The sequence below is a fragment of the Sus scrofa genome, chromosome 13 (assembly GCF_000003025.6).
Source record: "Sus scrofa isolate TJ Tabasco breed Duroc chromosome 13, Sscrofa11.1, whole genome shotgun sequence".
NCBI lineage: Eukaryota > Metazoa > Chordata > Mammalia > Artiodactyla > Suidae > Sus > Sus scrofa.
In genome coordinates, this window is record NC_010455.5 from 22184090 (window position 1) to 22196554 (window position 12465).

At 35.1% G+C, this 12465-nt stretch overlaps 1 protein-coding gene across 1 annotated transcript in view; it reads left to right on the forward strand.

The window, feature by feature from the left end:
* The window catches only part of GOLGA4 (golgin A4), a 125335-nt gene that overhangs the window by 58959 nt on the left and 53911 nt on the right, over positions 1-12465 (forward strand). Inside the window, 1 exon segment of the mRNA XM_005652395.3 lies at positions 457-604. Coding sequence (XP_005652452.2) covers positions 457-604 — 148 coding nt within the window.

Consider the following 12465-nt stretch of genomic DNA (forward strand, 5'->3'; position numbering starts at 1 on the left):
GTAACATTACACTCTCAGCAGCCTCTAAGGCTTTCTCCCTATGGTACCCCACAGTTCAGTTCAGTAACTGTAAGTAGGTCACGATTAGCTCTGAGCCAAGGACAAAAGGCTCTATTTTGTTCATTATAAACTGTTTACTCTGGTAGCAAAAATTATAGTAAACATTTATAGAAAGATTATAAATCTTTAAACTTTTTAATAATGAAAAGATACGAATTATTATTAAAAAAACTTTTTACATTAAAAATACTCCGATATGCCAGGTAACTGAAGTTATTGTGGTATATAGTCTAGTATATGCTACAGAACCCAAACTTCAGTTTGTGAAATACTGAAGTCTTACACTGTACTTAGTAAGAAACATTATGTTTTCTGCCCTTTAAATTGTGTTTAGTATGTGCTATTGATAATGCAGTTTTGTTATGCAAATGCTTTAGAGTCTGCACTTCTGTTTAGGGAATGGTTATAGCAGAGACAAAGCGTCAGATGCATGAAACCCTGGAAATGAAAGAAGAAGAAATTGCCCAACTTCGTAGTCGAATCAAACAGATGACTACCCAGGGTGAGGAATTACGGGAACAGAAAGAAAAGTCTGAAAGAGCTGGTAAGAACTCAGGGGTTACTTGTTTTTCGTTAGAACTCAAAAAGTCATATAAAGTGCTTGAGCAACCAACATTTAGAAAAATTAATTAAATATAGATAAAAATGTTTAACCGTAGATAGTGTGGCCTCTTCCTCAGAAGAAGCAGGGGTTGGTAAACTATAGCCTTTGGGTGAAATGCAGCCCATGCCTGGACGATTTTTGTAGAGCCTGCAAAGCCTAAAGCATTTATTATCTGGCCCTTTATAGAAAACGTTTGCTGACCACTGCCCTAGCCTGTCAAAATTGAGGTTTACAATTTTGGAACTCCCCAAGTACGCACTGCATGGTACATATTAAATGACTGCTGTCTTATGGATGCTCTAGGGTAAACAAAAAATAGAAGATATAGTCTGCTTTATAAAAGAATATTGGAATAATTCAGTGTTATATGTAACAGCATTATGTTTTGACACAGTAAATGATAGGTTGTAAGTATAGAGCCCAGCATGGTCTTCATAGGAAAGAAAGAAGAGACACCAGAAAGAGGAGAGAGCAGAGTGAACTGATGCCTTTAGGTTAGTGAGGATGTGAGTTTTGAGTTGACCCTCAAATAATGAATGGGCAGAAGCAGAGAAGTGGGGGCCATACACATTTCAGATATAAGAACATTAAACAGGCCACAGTGACCATAGGAAGCATGTGAATCAACTGAAAACCATTCTTGCCGAAGTGAGAAATGAATGATTGTGAAGGAACTATTAAAGTCTTTAAAGGTGAGTAGCTGAGTTTAGCCTTTTGTGTACAAAGAAGCCAGTAATAGGAAAGCATAATGGGATGGAATCCAATGTTTTATATAGAAAAGAAATGAAGTGGGAAGTTAAACTTAAAAGCAAAAGTAGAAACCTGGGTTTTGGGAACTGAGAACTTTGGCCACCTTGACTAGGATGGTGGATCTGGGAAGAAGAACAGTCAAATCTGCAGAATTTGGCATCCGATCAACTTGCTAGAGTCTAAGATGACTTCATAGTTTTAAGTTTAGGATACTGAACTTAAATAATGTGAAGTCAGGAGTTTCTGCTGTGGTGCAATGCGGAGGTGTGGGTCCAAACCCTGGCACAGCACAGTGGGTTGAAGGATCCGGTATTGCCGAAACTGTAGCATAGGTCACAGCTGTGGCTCAGATTCAGTTCCTGGCCTGGGAACTTCCATATGCTCTTGGTGAGGCCATGACAAATAAATAGAATTTAAAAAATAAAAATAATGTGAAGTCAGCATAAGAATGTAAGTGGGGATACTAAGGAATGGAGTGAAGTGAGTTTGCTTAGATACTTTGAATTTGAGCCAATTATGAACTTTCCAAATGGAATTGACTTGTAGGAATTTGGAAATAAGAAATTATAGCTTCTTTCAGGAGTCATTAGTCTAAGGGTGAAGCCTCTGGTTAAATCTGTAGAAGAGGCTGATTTTTCCAAAGGATTAATAGCAGTGGTAGCAGTGGCAGCATTGCTTCTGCTGCTGATTTTTTTTTTAGGGCCACACCTGCAGCATATGGAGGTTCCCAGGCCAGGAGTCGAATCAGAGTTACAGCTGCCAGCCTATATGCCACAACCACAGCAACTTGGGATCTGAGCCATGTCTGCAACTTACACCACAGCTCATGGCAACGCCAGACCCCCAACCCAAGGAGCTAGGCCAGGGATTGAGCTCACTTCCTCATGGATACTAGTTGGGTTTGTTTCTGCTGAGCCACACAGGAGCTCCTGCTGATAATTATTAAGCGTGATTTAGCATGCACACGCTGCTGCTGCCTCTGATGACTGACATTTATTTTATTCAAGGCTGTCATGAATTCTTTGCTTGTATCTACTGGTGTATACAGTTATATTTAATCTTTAAGATTTCCGTGATATTTTTATTATCCTCATTTTACAAATAAATAAAATGAGAAAACCTAAAAACATAAAAGTTAAGTAACTTGCTTATTGCATTCTCTCACAGAGAGTAATGTTTACAGGATTTGAATCTAGGCATTTTGAGTCCAGAGTCTGTGATCTTGGGTTTGGTAAAGAGAAATAAATGAGGGGAAAAAAGTTACCTAGGAAGTCATAGGAATTGTGGATACTCACGCTTCTGGAGGAATATAAGAGGCGTTTCCAAAAGTGGGGGTGGTAGGATGAAGATTTTTTAAAACATCTTTTAATTTGTATGAGGATTCGATTGCTAGGATGCAGTTTCAGAAATGATTTTAGATTCCAGATTGTAAGGTTGAAGGAGGGGAATAGGTATAAATGAGAGAGGTAGTTGGATGACACCAAACGTGGTCCTAAATATCTCATTTCTTTGCCATTGTTTTATTGATAAGTGGCTGGGGAGTCTAGTTAATGATTTTGCACCCAATAAATCTAGGAAGATTTCCTTCAGAGAGTGTTAATACATAGAATCTCCCAGAATATAATCTCTGAAGACTTACTTGAAGCAGTTAAAGAGTTGTGAGATGGCTGTTAAACAGGTTTGCTTTCTATGAGCAGAAAACCTAATGCAGAGTCTCAGCTTCTCATGTCAAGCCTTTTCGTTTTTAGCACTGCATTTGTTGACTCTTTGGACAGCCAGGAGAAAATAATGCTGGTTAGGGGTTACATTTCCTTTTAAAATTGAGGCGTATCTTATGAGCATGTAGAAACCCATGAATAAATACCAAGTAAAAAGCAGTGAATGATGAAAACATATACAAAATATACAGTTAATTCATATGTAGGATAAAAATTTTCCAGATGGCTGTTCCATTCCACTCTTTGATAGTACAGCCTTGCTTTTCTTGCTTCTATAAAACACAGATATATTTTGTCTTTATTTAATTAATTGAGGTAGAGTTTATGTACAATATTATGTAAGTTTCAGGTGTACAGCATAGTCATTCACAATTTCTAAAGGTTATACTCCATTTATAGTTATTATAAAATACTGGCTGTGTTCCCTGTGCTATACAATATATCCTTGTAGCTTATATATTTTATACACAGTAGTTTCTACTTTTTTTTTGTTTTTTTTTTTTTTTTTTGTCTTTTTGCCTTTTTTAGAACCGTACCCACGGCATATGGAGGTTCCCAGGCGAGGGGTCTAATGGAGCTGTAGCCACTGGCCTATACCAGAGCCACAGCAATGCGGAATCAAGCTGCGTCTTCGACCTACACCACAGCTCACGGCAATGCCGGATCCTTAACCCACTGAGCAAGGCCAGGGATCGAACCTGCAACCTCATTGTTCCTAGTCGGATTCATTAACCACTGAGCCACGACGGGAACTCCAGTAGTTTTTACTTCTTATGTATTTTATATTTAAATGTGATTTTCATAAAACTATGTTTTTGTAAATGTTTGATAGCCTGTAAGTTGAGAAACTTAATTGTTCATAGTAGTCAAAATATTTAAAATTAATTAAATACTTAGAAAATTAAGATTTACAGTTATTTAATAGATGCATTCACTTTAGGGAGTCTTTGGATGACAATTATTATTGCTTTTGTAGATATTTTAAAAATTATATTTGTAGTCATAATTATTGAGGGATATGATAGGAAGTTGTAACAGAATGATTCCATATTGAAAATGTTGCCCTTTAAATGTATAATGAAAGTTAGTTTTGTACACCAACTGCATTTTATCTAATGGTTTTAGTTGAACAAAATTATAAAATGGTTCTTTTTTAGTTCAAATATAAAATACATATGCCAATTTACAGAAAGTCCTAGTTTAGAACTATAGAAGTAAGAAAAGTTCTTTTAAAGGAGGTAGTATTTCCATAAATAGTTTATGAACATCACATAGCTTTTGGAGAATTTAGTTGCTCGTTAAACATTTGTCTTTTCTTTCTCACATTTAAAATTCAAAGGCTAAATGCATAAGAGCTGGCCATGTGAAGGGAATACGAACATCATTAAAGTTTGTGGTTAAGGTTTTTAGAAGTAAATATGTCTATTTATATAATTACCAAAGAATCTGAACTCTTCCTAATGCATTTTTTGACTATAAAAAATTTAACTCTATCTTAAGCAGTTCTTGACATGGGTGTTAGGAGACAAATAACTGATTTTGGGGCTCACTTATTCTAGAGGTTAGAATACATTCTTCACTACTTTTCTTGGGAAACAGTCTATTGTACTGCTTCTAATTTTTTCTAGATGAACTGTGATGCTTCCCATATTTTGAAGGACAAAGAAAATCTGAATGTCTCTGATTTTAAAAAGAATAGTACTATCATAAAATACTAAGACTAAGTAAATATGGTGACATGCCTACTTATGAGTGTCTGTATTAGCCTGTATTACCTATTCTACTTTACAGTTGAACTATTGGGCACATTTTTTGAAGTATGATATGATAGCACTTTTATTAAAATGATTTATTTCAGTGGATAAAGAAAGCCAAAAATAAATATATTTGTTACAAGCACTTTACTACATCTATTGATAGTTTCTTTCTAGGTGTTACTTAAAAACAGATGGTTAGGAGTTCCCATCGTGGCTCAGCGGAAACGAATCTGACTAGCATCCATGAGGATGCAGGTTTGACCCCTGGCCTTACTCAGTGGGTTAAGGATCCAGCATTGTTGTGAGCTGTGGTGTAGGTTGCGGACGTGGTTTGGATCCCATGTTGCTGTGACTGTGGTATAGGCCAGCAGCTACAGCTCTGATTGACCCCTAGCCTGAGAACCTGCATGTGCCACAGTTATGGCCTAAAAAGACAAAAATAAAATAAAATAAAATAAATACATGCATACATACATACATACAGATGGTCATATCTTCAAGTAACCAGATTTTAAATTTGGGGAATTCTGGTGGTTCAGCTTAAGTATGTAATGGTGTGTTTTAGGTGCTAGGTATTATTACTCATTGTGTAGAATCTCTCTCTTCAGGGTTGTACCAGGGCAGAATGTTAGTGTTACTAAGGTTCACACTGAGTCTTTGTGTGCACGTATGTGTATGTTTTAACTAGAATATGAGATAGATCAACTGGCTAATTATTAATGTAGTATATTACAAAAAAATTAGAAAATAGAAAAAATGAAAGCATATCACTCTTATTTCAGTACACTTCCATTTAGCCTTTTCTCAACCCTTATGTTATTGTAATCATAATGGTACCTATAATTTTGTGTGCTCCTTTTTTTCTTTATGTAGCATTGTATTAGGAGTACTTTTACATATTGCTAAAGTACTAACATATTTTAGTGGCTTTGTCAGAATGCATGTACATCATTAACCATCTCCCTATTGATCAACATGTAGATTATTTTTTTTCAGTATTATGAATAATACCATTAACAACTTTGTAATACAGCTTATTCTTTGATTTTTTTTTCCCCCTTAGGATAAAGTTAAATATAGCCATTACAAAAGAGAACCCACATTATATACTAATACCCCCCCCACTCTACCCCATTAAAACGTTCTTTTCTACAGTTAGGCAAAATGAATAAAATATTCTGCCTAGAAAAGTTTCTAGAGTATACTAACTTTCATAAATCCTGTTACCCTTTCATGAACCTTCCCTGTCTTTGCAGAAGTTGTGTATTTTAAATGATTGGCTGCATTTTAAAATGTAGATTAACTCATAACATTCTTTGCTTTTTTTAATTGTCATGTCGTGTTTATGCAGGAAACAAGTTTTTATTCATTTGTATAGTATAGGCCTGATTTACCAAAGGCATTCAGTAGAACGTATGTATTTGAAGGACCCTTTAAAATAAGAGTTTATATGTATTTATATAATGTGTAAGATTTATGCATATTTACATAACAAAAATCACACAAGTAAGTGCTTTGTTAGTTACCGATAATTTATGTAATAAATAGTGTTTTCTTGGAGTCTTAAGTCTCACAAAACATCTTATTTTTGTGCATCCACACATGCCAATAAGTGAATCATGGTGCCTTTCCCAAGCCTTGTATGAACAGGACTGGGGTAAGGGCTATTTTTTTTTCTTAACATGGGTACTTAGAATAAGCTTTACAAAGAAAATTCCATGTTTCTCAGGCAAAAAAGTATGAATTGAAGTAGAATTTAAGTATGCCATGTTAGGTAAGGAATATGTATACATTTGACACTGAATGAACATCTGATGGGAAAATTTATTACCTTAAGTGGAATTAGATTTTGATTTAATAGAGATTATTTATTTAATAATCACATATTTGTAAGTGCTTGATACATTTCTATAATAGTAGCTGTGCATCCATATCTATTTTCCTTTTTTTCTTTTTTGGCTACCCCACGGCTTATGAGCTCCAGGCCAGGGATTAGATGGGAGCCGCAGTTGTGACCTGCTCCACAGGTGTGGCAACACTACATCATTTACCTACTTGCCAGGTCAGGGATCAAACCTTCATCCCAGTGCTCCAGAACACTGCTGATCCTTTTGTGCCACAGCAGGAACTGCTCATCCATATCTTTAGAAAGTCATTATCACCCTACTTATTTATGTCCCTGGCAATGTCTCTGTTACTGGACAGCATCAGCAGTTAGAAGGACACATTTCTTTGCTGCAGACTCATATTTTCAGTATAATTAAATTTATTTAGCTTTAGCCTAATTTTCAAGATCAGCCTGATGTTTTCAAAGTATTTGATAAATAAATTTACATGATTAAATGAAATTTAGATGGATCCATAAAAATCTTAAATGTCAAAGTGTAGTTAATCCTTAGAGTGACTCTCATTATATATTTTGGGAAGTGGCTTGAAAAATAGATTTCCATTGCTACTGTGACATTTATTAAATTTCTGAAGGCCATGACCTATAAGTATTGCACTATCTGGTTTATGCCACTGGGTGGTGGTATGGTGGTATTATTTTATTTTCATTTATATAATCTTTAGATCAGTGGTTTTCAAACTTTTAATCACAGGGACCTCCTTATACTCTTAAAGCTTACTGAGTTTTTGTTTATGTGGTTGTATGGATTGATACTTATTATATTAGAAATTAAAGCTAAACCATTCAAAAAATTGTTTAGTTCATTTAAAAATAACAATTATAGGAGTTCCCATTGTGGCTCAGCAGGTTAAGAACCTGACAGTGTCCAAGAGGATGCAAGTTCGATCCCTGGTTTTACTCAGGATGTTAAGGATCTGGAGTTGCCACAAGCTGCAGTGTAGGTCACAGATGTGGCTTGGATCTGGTGTTGCTGTGGCTGAGGCGTAGGCTGGCAATTGCAGCTCCGATTCAACCCCTACCCTAGGAACTTCCTTATGCTGCAGGTGTAACCCTAAGAAGAAAACAATAAAATAACAATTATATACCTGTTACTTATAAGTATAAATACTTTTATGAAAATTACCTGTATTTCCCAAAACACAATTTAGTGTGAAGAGTGACCTTGTTTTACATTTTTGCTTGTCTTATTGTTTAGCTTAATAGAAGGTTTCTGGCTTTTCATGCCTGTTTGTACATGGTCTGTTATGATAGTTACTTTGGTTGAAATATATGAAGAAAATCTGCCCTCATGCAGATGGGTATTTAGAAACAAGAGGACCTCATAGACCCTCAGAAAGAAAGGGTCTCAGGACCCTAAGATTTTTAGACCACACTTTGAAAACTGGTGCTCTAGATTTTTGCTTTTATTCATAAAAGAGCCTTGATGATTGGCTGGGAATTCTGATAAATAAAATTCCTTTGGTTGTTTTTTTTCCTGTTAATTTGCATTTTATTCATTTTGTAGTACTACCTGTGGGTTTTTTTTTTTTTTTTTTTTTTTTTTTTTGGTTTTATACCATATGCATTTTAGCAGCTTTTTGCTGAGATAAAGAAATAGTCACCGGCTTTCTTAATTCATTCTGGATGTTATTAATCAGCTCCTTAGTTAATCCAGAGGTTGGCAGCCTTTCCATATTTCTGCCTCTTTTCTTATTCCCTTCAGAGGGAGCAGAGTGGGTCTTGTTATTTTTATAGTAAAGTGTCCTCCAGAACAGCACAACAAAACAGTAATGCTGCCTGGAATCTCAGAATTCTGGCATTTGTTATTATGATCGGTTAGGAGGTTTGGATGAGGAGGGGGAAAGGTAGTGATGCAGCAAAAGCAGATGCCACATTTCTTCCCTGCTTAGAGGATGAATTCTTTTATATCCCTACCCCGCTCCACCCGCCCCTTGCTTCTTCAGCAGTCTTTTTGTGAAATATTTTCTTTCCATCAACCAATGCCTAGCATATGCCTGGCAGATGACAAACATTTAATAAATACATGCTGAATGAATGGTTGGATTTTTGAGCTGTAGATCGCCAACCTTTCTCCTGTAACTCTTATGGTGAGCATGTGTCCATTTTTATAATTCCTGTGGATTTGAGCAAACCTTGAACCTTGACTGAAGGGGGAAGTGAGGAGCTAGCAATAAAAGAACTGCCCTGTGTTTTTCTTAACTGATAGAGGACTGTTCTTAAGGTCTATTAAATTTTTCCTAGAAATATTTCAAAGTGTTTTCGTTTTTGTTTTTTTGAAACAAAAATTGCCTGAGATACATTGAATTTTGCTTTGGAAGAACACAATGTGTTCTTGCAACATTTGGCGGCAGTTTGTGCTTAGCCTTCTTGTTGACGTGTGCTGTGACCATGGTTTCCCTGTGCACTCTTGCATGTTGGCAGAAGACTTGTCAGCCGGGGCTGATGCACGCTTTCTTTCTCCCCACTCACTTACCCTCTGTTGGTAATTGGAAGATGAGTTATGCAGACATTTGGAACATACTTCTATAGTACTCACATTAAAATCCTAGCAGAGTTTCATTTTGGTAAGAGAGGGGAATTCACTTTTAGACTATTACAGTCTTTGGACACCACTTTACTGTATCTGGTGGTTGCAGGATCAGAAGGTGAGATGTTTCTGCTTAGAAAGTAAACTCTCAGTATATCCTCCTTCTACATTGAAATGGGCCTCATTGTTGGAGGCAGACTTCCTGTAAGGAAGTGGCTTCAGGTATGGTACAGTGTAGAGTGGGTTTGAAATAAGTTTTCTCTAAGTGGATATGGATATAGAAATGTGTTTTACTGCCTTTTTTCATTTTATTTTTTGTGAGTACTTAACTTTTCATAAAATGGCATGGAGTAGAAAGCAGTGAGTTTTTGTGTGTCTGTCAGAGGTATAACATGCTGCATTTTGTTGAGAGTTAAATGCCATCAGTAATTGATTGGTTCAGATATCCTTGTTTAGTAAGATATATTATTGCTCAGCTGAGCTTGAACAATGTCAGCATTTTTAGTTTTAAAAAATAGTGCAAGGTAAGATTGTTCTTTAAATGCTGTATATTCAAGTTGATTTATCATTTAAGGGAAAAGCTTGGATGACTCAGTTCTTGAATCTGAATGAGGATGTTGAATTAAGAGTCTCAAAGGTGTCATTTTAGGTATAAAATTATATGGTTCTCTGACAAGGTGGCAGAATAGGAAGAAAGGATTAAATTTTGATGAAAAGAACTGTGGAACCAGTTCTACCTTAATCATTGTGTGATAGATACTCAAGTGACTTAGGAAAACTATTTCAGTGGATTAAACGCTAAAATTAGAATATAATAAAGGGGATTATACTAAAATTTACTGAGTATGGTTAGAAAACTTAATCATTGGAAAATTATATCTAAATAGGAACCTCGTGGCATAGATTTTTCTTATTGTTTGAGAAAGTAAGAGCACTATGTCTTTTTGTACTGGACTGGATTGTGGAATTTAAAAATGAAAACAAAAGAAAATTCACTTGGTATTGATTCTGTATAGCTTAGTTTTATTTTACTTCATTGACAAAAGTTTTTCATTTACAATTCTGTCCTGCAGGAAGAATATCAAAACTGTCTTCAGGTTCTCCAGAGTCTGGTTTAAGATATTTCTGTGAAGTGCTTAGAAGTGCTAAAATATAATTTTATACACTGAATCATAGCACTAATGAAAAGATGCTGATGACATCCAACCATTAAAATGTCATTCCTTTTTTCCATTTTTCTCTTGCCCAGATTTAAACCTTCAGCATAGACTAAGAAGTAAGCACTCTGTTACAGAATTACTTTCCCATAATTGACCACTTTACTTTAGTGATTTTTAAGAAACTAGGAAACTAATTTCTTGTTAGTAGCAAGAGATGTTTCTTGATGCTGACACTAGAATTTACAGTAAAAGAATATCTAACTAAAATTAAGACAGCATTTTCCTTTAAATATTTTATTTACTAACATTTATGTTTAAGGATTATCATTTTCATGTTTGCAGGGAAATACAAGTAAACAGAGTAAGAATCTTTAAAAATAATTTCAACTAATATGGTTTTGAAATTTAGACCTTATTTGAGCTATGGTTTTATATTTTGGGGTATATAAAATGAATAAATTGGATAGATTTTTTAAATGTCAAATACATGGTTACCAGAGGTTTTTGTTTGTTTTTAAATCTTAAGCAGGATTTCCCATTGTGGTTTGGTGGGTTAAAACCTGATGTTGTCTCATTGAGGTTGCCAGTTTGATCCCTGGCCTCGCTCAGTGGGTTAAGGATCTGGTGTTGCTGCAATTGTGGTGTAGGTCGTAGATGTGGCTCAGATCTGGTGTTGCTGTAGCTCTGTCGTAGGTGTGCAGCTATAGCTGTGATTCCACCCTCACCTGGGAATTTCCATATGCTGCAGGTACAGCTTTAAGAAGAAAAAAAAGAGAAGGGAAAAAAGAAAAGACAATATTGAGCAAAGTAAATTGTGTTTCTCAACTGTTACCAGAATTCAGCTTTCTGTAGCCTTCTTTTGCACAATTTGCCATTAAGAAAATGGTTTAGAACATGTTTGTTTTTAGGTACGCAACCCCTCTGCCCAAACCACTATTTGTTAAGTCAAATTGTGGTTAATATAGGGGCTTTTTTATGAGATACCATAGGTTGAAGTTCTGTATTTCTTATACCACTGGGAGTGAAAATACTACACATGTTAATGAACTGTCTCCTTTGGATATATGTTTCTTAAAAAGATTCAAAACTCATCTTGAAAATTTATGTTTTATTTATAGTCCATGGTAAAGGAAAGTCTAGTGTCTTCTGTGAGGACTAAAGGAAATAGTGTAGGATAATAACAGCAGTAGGATTTTTCACAGGATATTATTATGCCAGTAGAGAGAAAGGGGAAGAGGAGAGAGAGTGAGAATGGGTGTGTGTTTGCACGCATACATATATAATGCACACCTGCATATGCAAATACATAACACACACATACATGTATACACAAATAGACATAAACACATACACACATATATATTTTTGGTGTCAAGTTAACTAGCTGTTGCACCCATCCTATCTGATTTTTTGAGGTTAGGTAAGATGTCCTTAAAGAGCTTGATAGTGTAACATCTATCTTAGCCTAGATGATTATTTTTTCAAGGCCTGAATTCTTATTTCACCTAAGAATTCCCTGCTGGCAGTGCTCTTTTAGACATTTAGAAGAAAAAAAAAATTGGTAAAGATTTCTTTCTAGTTAACCACCCTAATTTGAAAGTTACATAAGTAGTAGGTTTCATTTCAGAATACACTGTTTAAATATGTGATTTAACTAGTAATTTTTTTTTAAAACCCTGCTTTTATTATATGGTTAAGAGGTTTTTAAAAATAAGAATAGTTAAAGAATATTCTTTTCATTCTTAAAACTGTCCTAGTGAGTGTACAATAGTATTACCTAATTACTGATAATAGATAAGAACTGCATTGCAAACAAAAAAGCAATTGTAATTATGTCTTATAGAAATAGGTACAAGTCTTCATTTCTTTGAATTTGCTATCCATTAGGACGCCTGTGGGGGAGAATTGGCAGTCTAAGTAATTTGATATTTTTTCTAACTTATGAGCTTAAGTTTATAAAAGCAGTCTTTAAGATCTGAA